Source organism: Sinocyclocheilus rhinocerous, unplaced genomic scaffold (genome assembly GCF_001515625.1).
Source record: "Sinocyclocheilus rhinocerous isolate Xijiao unplaced genomic scaffold, SAMN03320098_v1.1 scaffold100, whole genome shotgun sequence".
Classification (NCBI taxonomy): Eukaryota; Metazoa; Chordata; class Actinopteri; order Cypriniformes; family Cyprinidae; genus Sinocyclocheilus; species Sinocyclocheilus rhinocerous.
In genome coordinates, this window is record NW_015624543.1 from 1,192,992 (window position 1) to 1,212,071 (window position 19,080).

The 19,080-nt window shown below is 35.8% G+C and overlaps 2 protein-coding genes across 2 annotated transcripts in view; both read right to left on the minus strand.

Moving 5' to 3' along the window:
- LOC107741709 (cullin-1-like) overlaps window positions 1-3,731 on the minus strand; it is a 14,711-nt gene extending 10,980 nt beyond the window's left edge. The window contains exons 1-2 of the mRNA XM_016554481.1: window positions 3,638-3,731; window positions 389-731 (exon numbers count right to left, since the gene is read on the minus strand). Coding sequence (XP_016409967.1) covers window positions 389-528 — 140 coding nt within the window. The 5' untranslated portion in view covers window positions 529-731; window positions 3,638-3,731. The remainder of the gene's footprint in view (window positions 1-388; window positions 732-3,637) is intronic.
- An 11,914-nt stretch (window positions 3,732-15,645) lies between these two features.
- The window catches only part of LOC107741949 (contactin-associated protein-like 2), a 204,760-nt gene continuing 201,325 nt past the window's right edge, over window positions 15,646-19,080 (minus strand). The window contains exons 19-21 of the mRNA XM_016554763.1: window positions 17,918-18,148; window positions 17,128-17,199; window positions 15,646-16,247 (exon numbers count right to left, since the gene is read on the minus strand). Coding sequence (XP_016410249.1) covers window positions 16,048-16,247; window positions 17,128-17,199; window positions 17,918-18,148 — 503 coding nt within the window. The 3' untranslated portion in view covers window positions 15,646-16,047. The remainder of the gene's footprint in view (window positions 16,248-17,127; window positions 17,200-17,917; window positions 18,149-19,080) is intronic.

Genomic DNA, 19,080 nt, shown 5'->3' on the forward strand with positions numbered 1-19,080 from the left:
AGCACACCTCGCTTTTCAGACCGATGAGCTTTGTAAAAATCGATGTGTTTCAGAAAGGCGGGGCATAGAGGAGAAACAATAATGTACAGTATGTGGAAAATAATGTTTTCTGAACCTTAAACCGCATAAGCATTTCATTACACCAAATACACAAAATAATGTTCTTTTTAGCAACACCATATGACCCCTTTAATGAAACAAGCAATGCAATGTTCAGCAACCCAAACCATTTAATGGATTTGACTCATAAGCCGAGGTCTTATTCTCACTACAAGCGCAAAATTCACACACATGGTACCACACTTAAACAGACAAAGCCTTTCGGTGTGCTGGCCACAGCTGCTGCCCCCTTTAATCCCCATTCATCCCGCGGTGCCTGGTAAGATACGTATAGAGTTCCATGTAGCGTGCCTTAGCCATGCTCTGGCGTGTATAGACCTGCTGTATTCCTGCTCTCAGGTCATCCCAGATCTGGTCCAGCCCAATCTGTTTGAGCCCGTGGGTGTTCTGGCCCCGGTTGGATGACATAGTCTCTGTACCCGTCTGCTCACGTCAGATAAATCCTCTCTTCTCCCCGTTCTGCTCCAGAACACTGCTGCTTCACATGTAGTCCACCATGCTGGAGAGCATTTAGACAGGATCAGTTCAGGGATGAGTACTGCTACACCTCACAGATGGTGCTGCAGGCTGATCTAGGGTTACAGCAGAGTCCAAACACTTAGGCACGGTATCTGGGAGAGCAAACAAAAAAAGGTTTGAAATTAAATAACCACACTTATTGCCATTTTAAAAGGGTGCAATTTAAAAATAACCATAAATTATAGAATATTGTTTTCATTATGATGGATATAACAACAACAACAGGTTATGCATGGAGTTATGCGTGACATCCAGTAGCAACATTTACAGGTGTTAAACAGGGCAGAACTAACAATTATCGTGTAAAAAAGTAGAAAAACTTTAACATCCATAATACGCAGGGTTCGATCAGAATATCCGTGAGCAAGGATACAAAAATGCGGAAGTACAATCTGTAGCTTCCGCAAAAGCCGTGGAGCTGTTAAAAGTCCGTCGGATGACGTAAAATGACATTAGCTGACAAACAAATGGGGATATCTTGGTGTAGGTAACATTGAAATATAATATTACGCATTGTTCATTTACTACTGATGCTGAGAAACTGTAACAATACAAAGCTGGTTGAAAATCCATGACTTTACCCTTTAAGAAAAAAGCAAACCTAACAGAAGACTCATGGGAAACCAAGCATCATTCCAGAGCTTATGTGATGTGACAAGCGTTGGGTCAGTGTTATATTTAGCAGCGTGTCTGACTGTTGCGTGTTGAGGTGCAGAGGATATGAATCTTGCCGGTCATTGTTTACATGTTGTGACGTTCGAGATGCCACATGTCAGAGAGGCAAGAGCAACCGCGGACTGATGCATCAAAACATGTGACCAGCAGGATTGGGTTTAGCTGGGTTATTAATAGCATTTCCCACATCGTTCTTTCAAAGGCTTCTTGTTTACAGACAGCTGTTTCTATAGCCAGCAGAACCAACTCTAGTGACCAATATATGTCTAAGACTAAGTTCATTTAAAAACATCTCTGAGTGATAAAATGTAGCTGTGAGGATTCAGATAGACCAAGTCATGTTTAGATGTAAATGCTCAAGTATCTGCTAAGTAAGGTTTTTTTCTGTATAAATCAAGAAAAGAAATGTCGCACAACTGACCCAGCCCTGCTAAATCACTGACCCAGAGAGTGAGAGGTTTTACATCAGGGGAAATAAACAAGATGGAGTGACGTCACACCGTCAGGATCAGCCCAGCCCAGAGTAAATATAGCTAGATAAAACAAAAACTGTGTCCATCTTAATTTCAGGCTGCAAAGCAACAAAATGTGATTATTTTAAAGGGGGTGATTCTTTTCTATACCCACTGTATGAGAGATGTCGCAGTTGAAGAGGACAATGACTTTTAATGCTCCCTCACTCCACTACACACATATACAAACACAACTTTACGATATAGGTTGTGTATAATCTTATCTGTAATAGATAAGCTCTTAATAGCAGTACTAGTCATTCATTACCCATAATATTTCAGTACTTTTAAGGCAGTGTATTAAACATGACACTCAAGAGCATGGCCTGATCACTGTAGGAAAACAGTTTTTCAATGTCTAACTGCTTGAGCCTGGCCACATTTAATCTTATTAGTTCAGCCAGAGCAAGGCTAGACTCTCTCTCTGACCCACATTCATCAGTGGGATATTTCCATGTGATCTGTAGGTAGTCAAAATTTCAACAATTACAGTCGGAGTACAGCCCAGAAGTACTTTAAGTCATGGTAAAAGCGAATCACACAGAATCACTTTCTTTCTTCTGTGGAACACAAAAGGAGATATTCTGAAAAATGTTGCTAATTAAATAGTTTTGATTACTATTAGCTTCCATTTCATGGGGAAAAGGTCATACAGGTTTGGAAAGACATGAGGGTGAGTAAACGATGACAGAATTTTCACTTTTGCCTGAACTATCCCTTTAAACGCTCATAAACTGTGCACTGAATCAAGCATTTACTATGACCAATTCAAAACAAAACTTAAAGCCAGCTGCCTAAGAAGGACATTAGACACTGAATACTTTTCTTGACCTGTCAGCTTATTCATCATAAGTTTGAACATAAACATTGTTTTATGAGTGACAAAAAAATAAATAAAAAAAATAATAATAATAATTAGGCTACTTCTTGTTGAGTAATGTAGGCAAACTGACTACAAAAAAACAAACAACAAAAACACAAATCTACATGACTATCATGACAGTTTTGGTTGTAAATCAATTCATGGAAGTTACTACATCTACTGATCTTTTTTGACATCTGAAGACTCCTTTGCCAATAAAGCAAGCCAATATTAGCATGACCCATTAACCATCCTCTTGGAAAATCTTTCTAATTTCAGAAGGAAACATACCATACACTGGCATATGAGGTTTAGGAATCATTAAAATAAAACCAATTCTGGGTCACGTATGGCAGTCTCTGACGTCTGAGTTGCATACGTCTGAGTTGCCTACCTAGCAGACAGCATTTTGGCCCAACAATGTTGTCTAGGTAACGTAGACAGCAGAATTAATGTGAATGTGTAAATGACTGTTCACTCTTCAGTCGGCCTCAGCTTTAGGTCGCCATCATAGACTTGACCAAGAAGAGCATGTTAACATCTTAAATATATAATGTGTGTTAATTCCATGCCTATTTTAGGGTGGTGTTTTTCTAAACAGTATTAATACATTAGCAATGCTAGGTAGCAGCTCGCTAACTTCAGGTAACTTACCCTGGTAAACTGCCAATGAGAACTATTAAGACATATTAAGGCCAAATAAACAACTGACATTATAATATGACCTAAAAATAAGGCAAACAACATTTGCTATCAACCTACTGCTATAATACGTTGAAGCTTTTGAGATATTGTTGTAAAATGGCTAACGTTACCCATTCATGAAGTCGTTTGCAATAGCACAAAAACGTTTGCCTTCTTTCTCGATAAATTGACAAATATCTCCGTCTAGGTATATGTCCTGCCAAACCATGGTTGCTGACAGGTATGTAAAGATATTCAGTCTTACCTGTGTCCGTTTCTAACGTCGAGCTGTATGAGGTTGAGGCCCAATGCTGTGTATGACTGAAGAGGAGATGATCGGCAATTCCGTATTATAGAGCGAGTGAAGCGTCATACGCCACAGCTCAGAGAAATACAGCGACCTCTAGTGTTCACTGACAGATACAGCGACCTCTAGTGTTCACAAACGTGAGTGTCCAGGTGTCCATAATTTCAAACTGTACCAACCAAAAATGATATATTCTCACATTTTTTCCTCATTTATATATTTTAACTTATTTCTTTATTTATTTTCTAAACACCCCCACTACATTGATAGCTGCCAATGTATTCCTTTCATGGGTGTTTTTGTCTTGTATTGCTTGGCTCTTTTGTGAAACTCATTTTCTAGGGTACAATGAATTCACTATAAAGTGCACTTTGATAATACAGAACCTTCTCAAGCTCCTAGTACACCCAGTGGTGTATGTCCATATTGTAATATAGTCATTGAATGCATATTGTTAAAATACAGTGTTCCCATTATCTAGTGTTCACCCACTTCTTCACATTACACAAAATCCTACTGTTACAAAAAAACAAACAAAAAAGTCTGCAGTATATATAATAATGTCTGTTAAGTACTATTAAGTGTCTAAAATGTTTTATGTTGCTCATATCTAATAATTATAAAATATCTAGTTTATTTATAAATTTATTGTAAATGCATCAATATAAAGACAATTTAAAGGAAACAGATGAATTTCATTGCACAGATCCCAAACAGTAATAACCCAAATTAAAATACATAACACATTTTATATTTTATTTCACTTCCACAGGAATAACAATATTGATGAACATTTTTAGGCCTGTTCATTTTACATAGAAAACTCAAATTTTGGCTTAAACTATTCTCATCAAACACCTTTTTCGTTTCTGCATTGATTTTCGGTTTCACACTCTCTCACATAGCCTAATTTCCCCAGTGTTCTTCTGATTGTTGATTCAGAAACTTTGACTTTAGCTAAGGCAAGACAAGCTTTTAGTTCTTTGGGTGTTATTTCCGGTTTCTTTGTGACTTCCTTGATGATTTTACGTTCAGCCTTTGTAGAGATTTTCGACGGTCGACCACTTCTGGGAAGATTCATCACTGTTCCAAGTGTTTTCCATTTGCAGATTATTGATCTGATTGTGGATCGGTGAAGTCCCGTAATCTTTGAAATGGATTTGTAACCCTTACCAGACTTATGGTAAGAAATGATCTTTTCTTTGATATCTTCTGCAATTTCACCTGATCGTGCCATTATGCATTTGCAGACCCTTTATGCTGGCAGCTTCATGTCTATTTAATGGCTAAGGAGTAGTGCGTGCTGTCTTCAGATGGAGCTGCAGGCTGATCTGGGGTCCAACCACTTCAGCAAGGTATCTGTGAAAAAGCAAACTTTTCACTTTAATTTCCAAAAATAAAATATTTTACTCTGGTGACTGCATAATTGCTGGTCTTGGTGAGGCAAGACAAGTTTAGTAATATATAGCACATTTCATTCACAATCATAATTCAAAGTTCTCAAGTCAAACATACTCAAGCATTTGGCAAAACATTAATGACCACAAGTGAAATAAAATATTTTCAATGCATGTAAACTTCCATTATTTTCTACAAGATAAAACAGTGCCATCATTTTACATTGATTTTCTTGCCTGCAATTCATTCGGGGAAGTAAATACCCTCATTAAAAAGACGCGATTTATTCATTGCTGATTAAACCGTGTGTATAATTAAACTGAAGCGTTTGCATAAATCGAAACTCACGAAAATCGACTCCCTGTCAACCCAAAGATTCACAACCCAATGTATGATCACTTCAAGATAATCACTAATTTTGCCACAATATTTGTAAATGGTATTGATACATTAGCAATGCAAGTTAACAGCTGGTTAGCTTCAGTTACACTGCTGGACATAATATTAAGACATATAATGGCAAATAAACGAGTGGCATTGTACGATAACTAAAATAACCACTAAAATATCTATTATTCACTTGCACCCACGAATTTAAGATACTACTGGCTAACTCACTAACGTTACTGAAGAAAAACAAAAACATTTCCGTTCTCGGTAAATGGACAAATATCTCCCCCTTAGTCATGCCAAAACGAAGTGGCTGATAGATAAATACGGATATTTAAATTTACCCGTGATCTCTGACGTCCAGCTGTAACGGGTTGAAGTTTCTATGCTTCTCTAGCTGACTGGAAATGATTGGAAATCCTGTAGAGCAAATGAAGCGTTTTACACAATATCGACCCCTAGCGTTTGCCAACTTGAGCGCCCATAGTCACACAAGACTTATCAATTATTAAATTTTTATACATTTTATTATTTTTAAATAATACATTTATTCTCTACATACATTTATTCTATAAATACCTCCAAGCTAAATTTCTAACTAACTATAATTTAGTTACCTTACTCATTTTAGATCTTGTGAGTGACATCTTACCAAATCTGTAATTTATAGGGCAGAATACATTGTTTTGCTTAATCATATGATGTATTGAGTAATTTAATTAGATTAATACAATGGAAAATATGTTATCAATAAGCAACCTGCCAACATTTCTCTGAAAAACTACGGCTTCCAGTATGTTGTTGCAACTATTCACCACAAAGTGCCAATATTTTGTACTAAATGGATTAGAAAAGATAGCATTTTACAGTGTCCCTGTCAGTGCAGCGATTTTAAAGGGGTCCTATTATGCTTTTTCACTTTTTCAACTTTAGTTAGTCTGTAATGTTGCTGTTTGAGCATAAAAAAGATCTGCAAAATTACAAAGCTCAAAGTCCACTTCAAAAGGAGATATTTTATTTAACAGAAATCACTTTTCAAAAACTACAACGAACGACTCGTTTGGACTACAACGCATATTTTCCAAGATTTGTGATATCACAAATATCGACGAATGGGACGAGACCTGGTAATGAGTGTTATCACTATGTCAGAGACACGCTAGCTTTCCCAAGGCAGACGAACTTAAGAGTGGTTACAATCATCCGGGTTTAAAGGGGTCATATGATGCTGCTAAAAAGAACATTATTTTGTGTATTTGGTCGTTCGTGCCAGACTGGGGAGAGAGGTGTTGTAATAATGTAAAATATGTGAAAAATAATGTGTTTTTCGAACAACCTAGTATGAGAGCCTGTTCTAATGCACACCCAAAACAAAATCAAGACTTTGTAAAAGAGCATAATAGGACCCCTTTAAGACATTTCATAAGAAACAATAGCAGTCTTGCATGGCTTCACTGACATTAAAGCAGCCTGTATTGTAAAATCAATCTTGAGAGAGATCAAAGTATGAATGAGAGTATATGGAACTGGTTGAGAACATTGTCTTATGATGCAAGAAGAAAAACATCCAATTGAACACTAGAAAGGCAAAGCAGAAAGACCATTTCTGAATGCAGGGATACATTTCCTCTTGTGTAATAACTGGTAGCAGTACAAGCCAAAATATGCATTTATGTACAGTACTGTAAAAAGTGTTTGAACCACAGTGAGAGCCATTATCTCCAAATGAAAAAGAAGAAGAAAAAAAAAAAACAGCACAGTAGCGAACCAGCCCAGAAATAGTCGACCTTCCAAAATTCCTCAAAGAGTGCAGCAATGACTCATCCAGGAAGTCACAAAAGACCCAAGGACAACACTGAAGGAACTGCGGGCCTCTCCTTGCATCAATAAAGGTCATGACTTCACAATTCAAAAGACACTGGCCAACTATGGCATCCATGTAAGAATTACAAGACGAAAACCACTGCTAAGCCCCCAAAAACATTAATGCTATTCTGAATTTTGCCTCCATGATCCTCACACCTTTTGGGAGAATTTTTTTGTGGATGGATGAGTCAAAAGTGGAACTGTTTGGAAGACAGGCGTCCCATTAGATCTGGCATTAACCAATTTTCGAACTCCACAAAAAGAACTTGATATGTACAGCCAAGCATGTTGGTGGCAGTGTGCTGCTGTGGGGATGCTTTGCAGCTTCAGCCGCCTGGGCAACTTGCAATAACTGAGGGAAACATGATTTCTGCTCTCTACCAGAAAATCTTAAAGGAGAATGTCCAGACAAGTTGAAGTTCAAGTTCCACTGGATTATTCAGCAAGACAAGGACCCAAAGCAAAAGTAAGTAAACCCCTGAATGGGTCAAAGTTAAGGTTCTGGCAGGGCCTTAGTCAAAGTCCTGACTTGAACCCAACTGAGATGCTGTGGCAGGACCTTAAACGTGCAATTCATGCTGGAGGTGTTTTTATTAATTACTTAATTTATTTTTTGCTTCAATAAAAAAATAAAATAAAAACAATCTATATGTGTTTACTCAGGTTGCTTTTGTATGAAATTGACAGAAAACCAGAAGAAATCAAGAGGAGGGCAAATACATTTTCACAACACTGTACATTATATCTGCACTCTATGTAATGTTTCCACTAGAACGTCAAACATGACTGGGAGCATAGAAAATAAACAATAAAAACACATCAATGCATTTACACTTTTCTGCAGACGTTCCATTTTAGGCCCCAATCCAGTCATAGCCCAAGTAATTGATATGACAAGCATTTTATATGCATGTTTTGTTTATCATTTGTTTTTAATAATAATATTGATGAACATTTCCCTTATTTTGCTGTCAGGCCTTATACAATGCGATAAACAAAAATATTACTGCATAAATGTCTTATTGCACATAACCACTTTAGTGAGTGAACAAAATGATACTGTATATATATATATATATATATATATAAATAAATATATAACTATTCATGCCTGACACAGCAATAAGTAAAAAAAAAATATGGTGCCAGAATTAAATATAAGTACAAAATAAAGACTATAAGAAGTGTAACACGGCTGGCAACATGTTTTTACTGTGGACTGTTGCAAACCTTTTTCTGACACAATAGGATCCTTATCAAACAAAAACTTCAACTTCTGCCACTTCTGTCTTTACAAGATTTTCCTCAAAAACTTGACCATCTTCCTGTAGTTTCTTCTCCAACAAGAGATGAGCATTTATTTTCTTCTTTTTCTGCAGTGATTTTCGCCTTGATACTCTCTCACAATGCCTGATTCGGCCCAGTCTCTTCCTGATTGTGGATTCATGAACTTTGACTTTAGATAAAGCAAGAATAGCCTGCAGCTCTTTAGATGTTATTTCAGGCTTTTTTGCCACTTCTTGGATGATTTTACATTCCGCCCGTGAAGAGATTTTAGCTGGTCGACCACTCCTAGGAAGATTCATCACTGTTCCGTGTATTTTCCACTTGCAGATTATGGATCTGATTGTTGATCGGTGAAGTCCCATAATCTTTGAAATGGATTTGTATCCTTTACCTGCTTTATGGTAGAAAATAACCTTCTCTTTGAACTCTTCAGGAAGTTCATTTGATCGTGGCATTATGCATTTGCTGAATCTTCACAGGATGATCCAGGGTTACAGTAGAGTCCAAACACAACGTATCTGTGAGAAAGCAAATAATAAAGCAGGTTTTAAAACACCTGGTTCTAGCAACAGTAAATGACAAAACCTACTCTGGTTTTACTGCAGGGGAAATAAACTAGAAGGAGTGGCGTCACACCGTTAGGATCAGCCCAGCTTATGGTGACATATAAGAGATGCAGATGGCTGAAGAGGACAATGACTTTAATACGGGTATTATACTGAAAACAGATTGTGAACGTCAACCTGCTTGTGCCTGGTCACCTTTAACCTTCTTAGTTTAAGGCTAGACTTCCTGACCTAATAGCCCACATTCATTAATGTGGGATAACTCTGGCATTTTCACAGCAAACCAAAATACAATTCTGTCTGTTCACCATTTTATCGACTGAAGTGAAATAATTTACACTAGGCTTTTCTTATGTTTCCAGGGGGGTCAAAACAAAGAACATTTAAGGTAAAAGTGAGTAACATTTCTCTACTTTTGCATTAAATCACTGTGGGCTGGATCAAAAAGTTTTTAATGAATGCTTTTAAGACAACTGCAATGCTGGTTAGCTTTGGGTACCTCGTAAAGTGACGCTTAGGGCATATTAATGCAAAGTAAACGACTGACATACAACAAACAACCTATATTATTCACAAACTCCTCTAGTGTGGCGAAGCTTTTTATGTATTGTGTAAAATGGCCACCTGTTCGGTCAAACATCCCCTGCTAGGTATATATTATCCTGAAACCCAAGTGGCTGACACGTATTTCATTTTACCCGTCTGCAATGTTGCGCTGTAAAAGGTGTTGAGGTCTTTGCTCTCTGCAGCTGGAGATTATAGGGATTAGTGATGACCGGTTCGCGAACGAATCGTTCAATTTAACCGGTTCTTCTTAGTGAACCGGTTGAACCAGTTCACCAAATCGGACTGAATCGTTTGAAACGGTTCGCGTCTCCAGGTAGCATTAATCCACAATTTACTTAAGTTATTTACTTTTTTAACGTGGCTGACACTCCCTCCGAGTCGAAATAAACCAATATCCAGGAGTAATTAATTTACTCAAACAGTACACGTCATCGCCAATGACGTCATTACGTCGAGCGTAAAAGAACCGGTGAACCGGTTTTTTCAACCGGTTTATTGAATCGAACTGTCCGAAAGAACCGGTTCGCGGAAAAGAACCGAACTTCCCATCACTAATAGGGATAGGAATTCCGTAGAGCGGGTGACGCGTCATACGCCACACTGCAGAGAAATACAGCGACCTCTAGGATGGTTGCGCAAGATGGCGGCCGGCGAGGAAGCAATTATGTGCAGCTGATGCGTTTATCCTTGCCAGGAGTTCACTAACGCAAGTCCTCGCGTGCAGTGCTTCTCACCCTTTTTGAGTCCAGGGTTCCCCCATAGACTTTCCAGTTGATTTATTGGATAAAGTTTTAGGAGAAGATTTAAAAAAAAAAAATTTGATTCATTTTCTACCTGATAAAATATTTCAAATGTATATTCATGATAAAACTGCCCATGCATGGAGTTTTAAGAACTTTTTACATGACCTCACCCAAAATGAAAACTCTGTCATCATTTACTCACCCTCCACTTGTTCCAAACCTGCATGAGTTTCTTTCCTCTGTTGAACAAACAAGAAGATATTTTGATATGCTGGTAACCAAACAGTTGATGGTAGCCATTGACTTCCACATTCTCTTTTTTATTGATTTTTTTTTTAAACATACTATAAAAGTCAATGCCATAAGCTAACATTCCTCAGAACATCTTCTTCTGTGCTCAACAGAAGAAGAAAAAAAAAAACTCATAAAGGTTTGGAACAACTTGAGGGTGAGTAAATGAATGACAGAATTTTCATTTTTGAGTGAACTATCCCTTTAACCAAAGTAATAGTTCTGCTAGACACTAGAACCTGACAAATTGCTCACCGAAAAGGCTAAATAAAAAGTCCAGTTCCCACCTAGTAATAATCCAGTTGAAGTCATAACACAAATGTAGCTTCAAACAAATTACATGACATGTTTTTTTTCTTTGCACAGGGATAGTACTATAGATGAGTAATTTTATTATTTTTCAGTCAGGCCTTATACGGTGAGTTGAAGTACTGTACTACTCATACCTGACACAGCAAAATGTAGTAAAAAAAAAAGTCACAAGAGTGAATACAGGTACAAAATAGTTTTTTTTTTTTTTAAATCAATATACTGTGGATTGCTGTAGGACTGTTTGTTTTACACTGGACATGATGGGACTCTTATCAAATAAAAACTTCCACTTCTGCCACTTCTGTTTTTATAGGATTTTCCTCATAAACGTGGGAATCTTCCTGTAGATTATTTTCAAACAAGACACAAGCATTTATTTTCTTCTTCTGCAGTGTTTTTTGCTTTGATACTATCTTGAGTTTCCTAATTTGGCCCAGTTTCCGTCTGATTGTAGAGTCATGAACTTTGACTTTCGCTAAAGCAAGAGAAGCCTGCAGTTCTTTGGATGTCATTCCAGGTTTCTTTGTGACTTCTTGGATGATTTTACGTTGTGTCCGTGGTGAAATTTTTGTGGGTCGACCACTCCTGGGACGATTCATCACTGTTCCATGTATTTTCCATTTGGAAATTATAGTTCTGACAGTGGATCGATGCAGTCCCATAATTTTAGAAACAGCTTTGTAACCCTTGCCAGACTTATAGTAAAAAATTATCTTTTCTTTTACATCTTCTGGAATTTCCTTTGATCGTGGCATTTTGCACTTGCTGAATCTTTGTGCTGATTGTAATGGATATGGATCAAAATCAGGTTGATTTTGAGCAGTGCTGTAGAATCACTGTAGTTACCAACCGCTTCAGCGAGGCATCTGCAAGAGTTAAAAAGAAGTTCTTTAAATTTGATCTCTCTGCTAGATCCGTTTTAAACACCCATTTAGGGACATTAAAAAGATTTAGCATGGACTATTTAGACAAACAGATGGAAATATAGTATAATCTTAACTACAGAACAAAAAAGATTTGAACAAATATTTAACTGATAGTTAATTTTTTGTATATTAATTATACAGATAATTTAGTTTATAATAGTTAATATGTATAGTAATTTAATTAACTATACATTTAATTTAGTATTAAATAAATAATAGGTAATAAAACATTTACGCTACTAAAAGTTTGAGGTCAGTCAGATTTATTTGTTTTTGAAAGACATTTTTTTTTGTTCACCAAGGCTACATTTATGATAGGGGGGAAAAAAAGTTTAAAACTGTAACATTGTGAAATATTATTGCAATTTGAAATAACCGTTTCCTGTTTTAGTATAGTTTATATATATTTCTGTGATGGCAAAGCTGAATTTTCAGCAGCCATTACTTCTGTCATCAGTGACATATTCCTTCAGAAATCATTCTAAAATGCTGATTTGTTGCTCAAGAAATACCCATTTCTTATTCTTATCAGTAGGCCACGGAAAAGTTGTGCTCCTTAATATTTTTGTGCAAACCGTGACACTTTTTCAGGATACTTTGATGAATAAAAAGTTCAAAAGAATAGTAGGCTATTTATTTGAAATACGTTAACTACTTTTAAATTGAACCTACTGAACCCAAACTTTTGAACGGTATCGTAAAACACTAAACCTTTCTTAATATAGTCAACCTTAGTCAAAAGAGGTTCCAAAATATATGAAATATGAACACACATCTACAATCTTTTTAGCAACAGCATGTAAGCGAAAAGGAACGACTGTGACCTAATAAAACAAAACGAGCGAAAGGGAAACGTCAAGGAAAGACAAGACAAACAGTAACTGACATCGTCTTAGTCAAAGCAGTTTTAAGTAAAACGATCATCTATTCAAATAAAACGTTTCTTCTTTCTGTGACTACATGTTCTAATTGACATGTCCTCCCAAAAACTTCACAAAAACATTTAGTCTAATCTTACCAGGCAGGTCTGTGTCCCATAAATTGACAACATCCTGATACGCCAAGTGTAAACGCAGCCTATGCTCGAGCAGCTGATTTCTTCGTCTTCTTCTTCTTCTTCTTCTTCTTCTTCGTTTTTTATTGGCGGCTCGCAATCACCAATTGAGCATTTCGAGCAGCTGACTGAACTGACTGAAGCTTCATAAGAGTCATCACAATGTGTCAACATAAGAGACCCCTAGTTTACAAATTATTATGGACTTGAGTTTTATATGCATGCATATCCACATCCAACATCTGTCTTTATGTATTCTCGTGTTACACAGTATTTATCTTATAAAACGGCTTTAGTTGTCTCAAGTATATGCTGATAATGTAGCTTTATAGGGACTGAAAGACAACTCAGTAATCAACTCGATTTTTTTCCCATTCATATAATATGATACACAGTAGCATCTGAAGTCCCATCTAATGTGAATGTAGTTGACATTGAAAAAAAAACTACACACCAAACATTTGTTAGGTACTTCTTTTTATTCCCTTCCCATAAGAATAGCCACATGAATGAGGAATTCTCTTATTTTGCAATCAGGCCTCACACTGTAATGAGATGGATGAAAAGAGGTCAGTACAAATATCTTACGTTAAACAACCAGTCGAGAACTGAGTTGCTCTAAATATAAAAAGTATTGTACTATTCATTCCAGACTTGTCAACATCATAACAAAAGGTAAAAAATGTGCCCCCAGGAGTAAATACAATTGTGATATTGCACAATAGTTTAAAGTACAGTATGTACAATTTCACATATAGTGGTCATGCTGCCGTTAAAACAAGTTGAATACACGAGCAGACTGCAATCATAACATGAGATACAGATGAGTAAATATATTATATTGTTTACACTTTCACTCGTATATTTACCCATAAACAATAAAATGTCAGCCTTCTTGAATTGTTGTGATAAAAAAATCTAGGCCTATATATACATTTAATAAAAAGGCCTATACATGTGCCATATGAGAGACAGCTGTGTTGAACAAATATTAAAAATGGTTTTCTTTCTTTTTTTTTTACAAGAAACCTTGTCATAAAAAGAAACAAATCACCTTCACAAAACATAAATTCAACATGTCTAAAGAATAATACTGTAAATGAAAAGGTGTCATATTATGACAATTAAAATGACCAAAGCTTTCTGTCTCCATTACAAAGAACATTTAAGTACTTTTTTTCTTCACAGATCTTGAGAACAAAATCCAGGCTTCCTCTAATACACATTATAGATGAGACACAATGAAAGGCTAGGTCATCTACAAAATATCCTCATAAAAATATATTCATATATTTCATTTATTGTGAACCTTAACTAACCTTACAATAATACAAAACAATGTTTAAATTTTCAATGTAAAAGAGGGATGAAGAATTTGATATTAGAATATAAAAGTGTGACTCAAGACTTTTTACACTCTCATGAATCCCTCATCAATCCTCTCCAAAAGGTCAATTTGAAAATTAATTTTTTAACAAAATGAACATGGTTATTGTCTGAGATGTGATTGTGAACACAGACCCTTCCAATCCTTTAACATTACACATAAAACCTTCCAAAAATTATATTAATCTAAATTATAAGAAGATGCATATCCACTGAAGGGGTGGATTCTTTTCGCAAAACCACATAAGAGAGCTGATTTGACAATGATCAAAATAACTCGACATCTCTATGAGATAATTATAATGAGCTTTCAGATCAGAGACTCAGAATTATTCCAATACATGGCAAATGTGTCATAATGCTAAACCTAGATATTTATAACAAATAAATACATTACATATAAATCTGAGGTTGAGCAACATCAGTTTTCTAAAATCATTCTGTGAACCAGCCTCTGAGAGAATGGATCATCTGTACGTAAATGACGTTTTATTTGACATTTTATTCAAAAAAAGTCAATAATACTTAAAGTTTTCAACACGTCGAAAGTAATTTCACAAAATGCACAGTGCAATAAATTCTTAAAATGTTGTAGCATACATATAAAATAAAATGTTCCATTTCTGAACATTTCTATAACATTGCTGTTCGGAACACTTCTAAACTCATAAATGTTGTGTCTACTTTCTTCTCAGACAAATAAATTCAAACAGCCATTTGAGTTGTTGGGATTCTCCTTTTACCTATTTATCCAAAATAAATTCTCCACAGACGGCTGGCTGAATCCTAAAGGCACCTTGAATTAAGTCATTAAATTGGATGTCAGTAGTCCCACCTTTTTCATATGAAATGACAAACACTGATGATACATGTTTGCGTTTTCATCTGCCAAATAGATGCCACCATGCCAATGCTTTACCACAGCCTGCATAAATGAATCACAGACAAAATGATCTCTCAAAATAACGTCTTTATGCCATGATACATGCCTTCAGCAAAACAAATACTTAAGACTGAGAGGTGTTTGGCAAGGGACAATAATCTGAAGGCTTCCACAAGAAATAAATGAGCATAGCTGTGCAGAAGGCTACAAACAGACAGAGTCGATTTGACATAATTCTTGGTGCATGCCTTGTTTTTCTTCCCTCGCTGATGATATACAATCTGATTTCATCTTAAAATTATATCTCTGTCATTGGTGCAATAAATTAAATAAAAATATTCATATAGAGCATTTAACAATTACAGTCTGTCTAAACATTTTCCACACGAGGACTTTTTGTAAGATTAAGCAAAAGAACACATGAAGAAAATGATTAAACTTACATTACAATTTTCCATAAAAGAGGATTTTGGCAAATAATTATGTTTCTGTAAAAAAAAAAAAAACACACATAGTGAAATGATTTATTAACATGTGATCCAGAGATTACACACTTAAAAGACTTCTGCCAAAACACAATAGAAAGAGACAAGCCTGTCACTATGTACAGGACAGTTTCTTAAACTGGTGATGAGCTTGATCCCAAAACATTAGTTCTGATACTCAAAAAAAGATTCGGAAAGAGTCTGTACACGCCCATTATATGAACCATTCTTTCTTGCTTTCGTCGATGGTCTCTGTGAAATTGGGCTCGGTGCCGATAATGGCCGCGTCGGCTGACTCTGACGACTCTCCCCCCTTGGCCTCGTTGGTGTGGTAGGTGCCTTTATGGCGGAACATGTACCGGATCAGAAACACCAGCGTGCACAGAATAGTGAAGATCACCACTGCTATGATACCTGCAAAGAAAATACATTCACCACTGTTAAAGGAATAGTTTTAAAGGAAAATTAGCTGAAAATGTACTCACCCTACAGCCATCCAAGATGTAGATGTGTTTGTTTCTTCATCGGAACAGATTTGGGGAAATTTAACATTGCATCAAATGGATCCTCTGCAGTGAATGGGTGCCGTCAGAATGAGAGTCCAAACAACTGATAAAAACATCACAATAATTTACTACGTAATCCATACAACTCCAGTCCATCAATTAACATCTGGTGAAGAGAAAAGTTGCATGTTTGTAATAAAAAAATCCATCATTAAGACATTTTTAATTTAAAACTTTTTAATGTCTCCTTGTTGTCCACTGTAAACAGTGTATCTGTGTATATTTCTCTCCTAATTCAGACGAGATGACTTTTTCACTGGAGAAATTAATATGGATAGAAGACTTCGGAAGCAATCTGGAAGCAAAGGTTTAAAGTTAAAAAGGTTTCAGTGATGGATTTGTTTCATTGCAAACAGCTTTTCACTTCATAAGACGTTAACTGATGGGTTGGAGTCATGTGGATTACTAGTGGATTATTGTGATGTTTTTATCAGCTGTTTGGACTCTCATTCTGACGGCACCCATTCACTGCAGAGGATCCATTGTTGAGCAAGTGATGTACTGCTAAATTTCCCCAAATCTGTTCCGATGAAAAAACAAACTACATCTTGGATGGCCTGAGGATGAGTTAATTTTCATTTTTGAAATAAATACTCCTTTAAAGGCAGGGTATGTGATTTTTCAAAAACACTTTAGAAAACTGATTCGGGCCGAATAGCAAAAAGGATAGATAACTTAAAAGAAGTCATTTTTCATCTGAATTAGATATGAATATGTTTCCATCTCACCCCCTATTATAGCTGAATTCCTATTTACTCCATCCGGTATCACTCTTTCCTCATTGAAGGGGAAATCAGCACCTGTAGGAGATCATAATAATTATAATAATTAAATGTCTATATACTTTTATAGTTTTAGTTAACTATAATAACCTTGATAGACTGAAAACGAATACATGTGAAAACACTGAACAGTCTGATGTGTCTGAGAAGAGAATGAATCATTTTCTCTTTGCCTAATAAACTACATTTACAAGTGGATTATTTTTTAAAGAAACTACTATGACGAAACATAATTCTTTATAACATGTTTGTCAGATACACAAACATATATTGGTTTAATCTGATGCACTAATGCACTTATAGCTGAGCAAAGCATATTTGTCTTTACAGAAGCCATTGTGTCCACTAACTGGCCATTGACCTTTTCATAATGGCAGGACACAGTAAAGGAAGGCCTGTTTATGTTGTTATGGTTAGTCGAATCTAAAATGTGCTACTGCTGCATTGAATTTTTGTTCTGTATCTGTTTTTCACATTTAAATCAGACTGAAAGCAATATAATGAAATGTGGCAGTTAAGCCGCACATTTAGGAGGGTTTCTATAAAGAGGTTTACAGCGGGCAGATCTCGTCGGTCAGGTCAATGCAATGCAATGATGCAATCAATAACCTAGCATTGGAAATTAAATGTCTTTTACACCACTCCTGGGAAATAATGCAGGACTGAGAGATTTTAGTGCATTTCTGGGACTTCAAGACCTCTTTTGTTATTATTTGGCTTGTTTAAATGTGCTCACCTGCGTCTAGGTGCCACGGGTCGGTTGCAGCAGACATGGGAGAGATCGTGAGGGGTGATGCTCCGCAGTTGGATTCCACCAGTTTACCCTGGTGTGAGACGGGTGCAGAACCACGGGACCTGAGAGCGGCTTTCAGAGGAGCAATGCTGTTGAACTGCACTCTGGACAGGCAACCCACAAACCCGGGTGTGTTGTATTTTTCTATAAGCACCGGATCGATGTAACCGGTTTCTGCAAGAAGAGGAGATACAGATAGGCATCTAAAGTTAGACTAAGAACAAGAGAATAATCAGCATCTAAATGTTTGAAACGTCAGAAAGCCTGAAATACAAGATAACTGCAGAAAACTGATCCAAGCCTTGTTCCAGGAAATGTATTCCATTTCACTGCAATAAAAGGATAAGATCAATGCGTGTTCATGTATAATGTACATACATCAGATCTGCATTACAATGTCATCCTAAAATTAAACCTTGAGGGAATAACTGTATCTGAACAAATGTATCATTTCCACTTGAATTACAAACATATTGATTATAAATTACTCTCTTCATGTATGCCCTTCCCATTCAATGGTTTTCACATTTTAAATGTAAACCATTTATTTGTTGCTACACTGAATATTTAAAGGCATAGTTCACTTAAAAAAATGACTCACTGTCATTTGTTGCAAACCTGAATGACTTTATTTCAGATCATTTTAATGTATAATTTGATCTAGATCACAGAATGATTTGTTCATGAATTAGATGGAAATTGTAAACACACTGATGATAGACTCGTAGAAATTCACAGCTCACTGGATTATCAGTGATTAATGACTTATATTTTGGTTTGATCCTAAAATAAAACAAAATATAAATATTAGATGAAAAACTTGACAAGAAATTAAAAAATGACAAAATCACATAAAATTAGTCACATGCGAACTCAAATTAAAATGAAAACTGAAAATATATATATATATATATATATATATAAAAATATACTTATATTTTTGATCCTAAAATAAAACAAAATATAAATATTAGATGAAAAACTTGACAAGAAATTAAAAAATGACAAAATCACATAAAATTAGTCACATGCGAACTCAAATTAAAATGAAAACTGAAAATATATATATATATATATATATATATATAAAAATATATATATATATA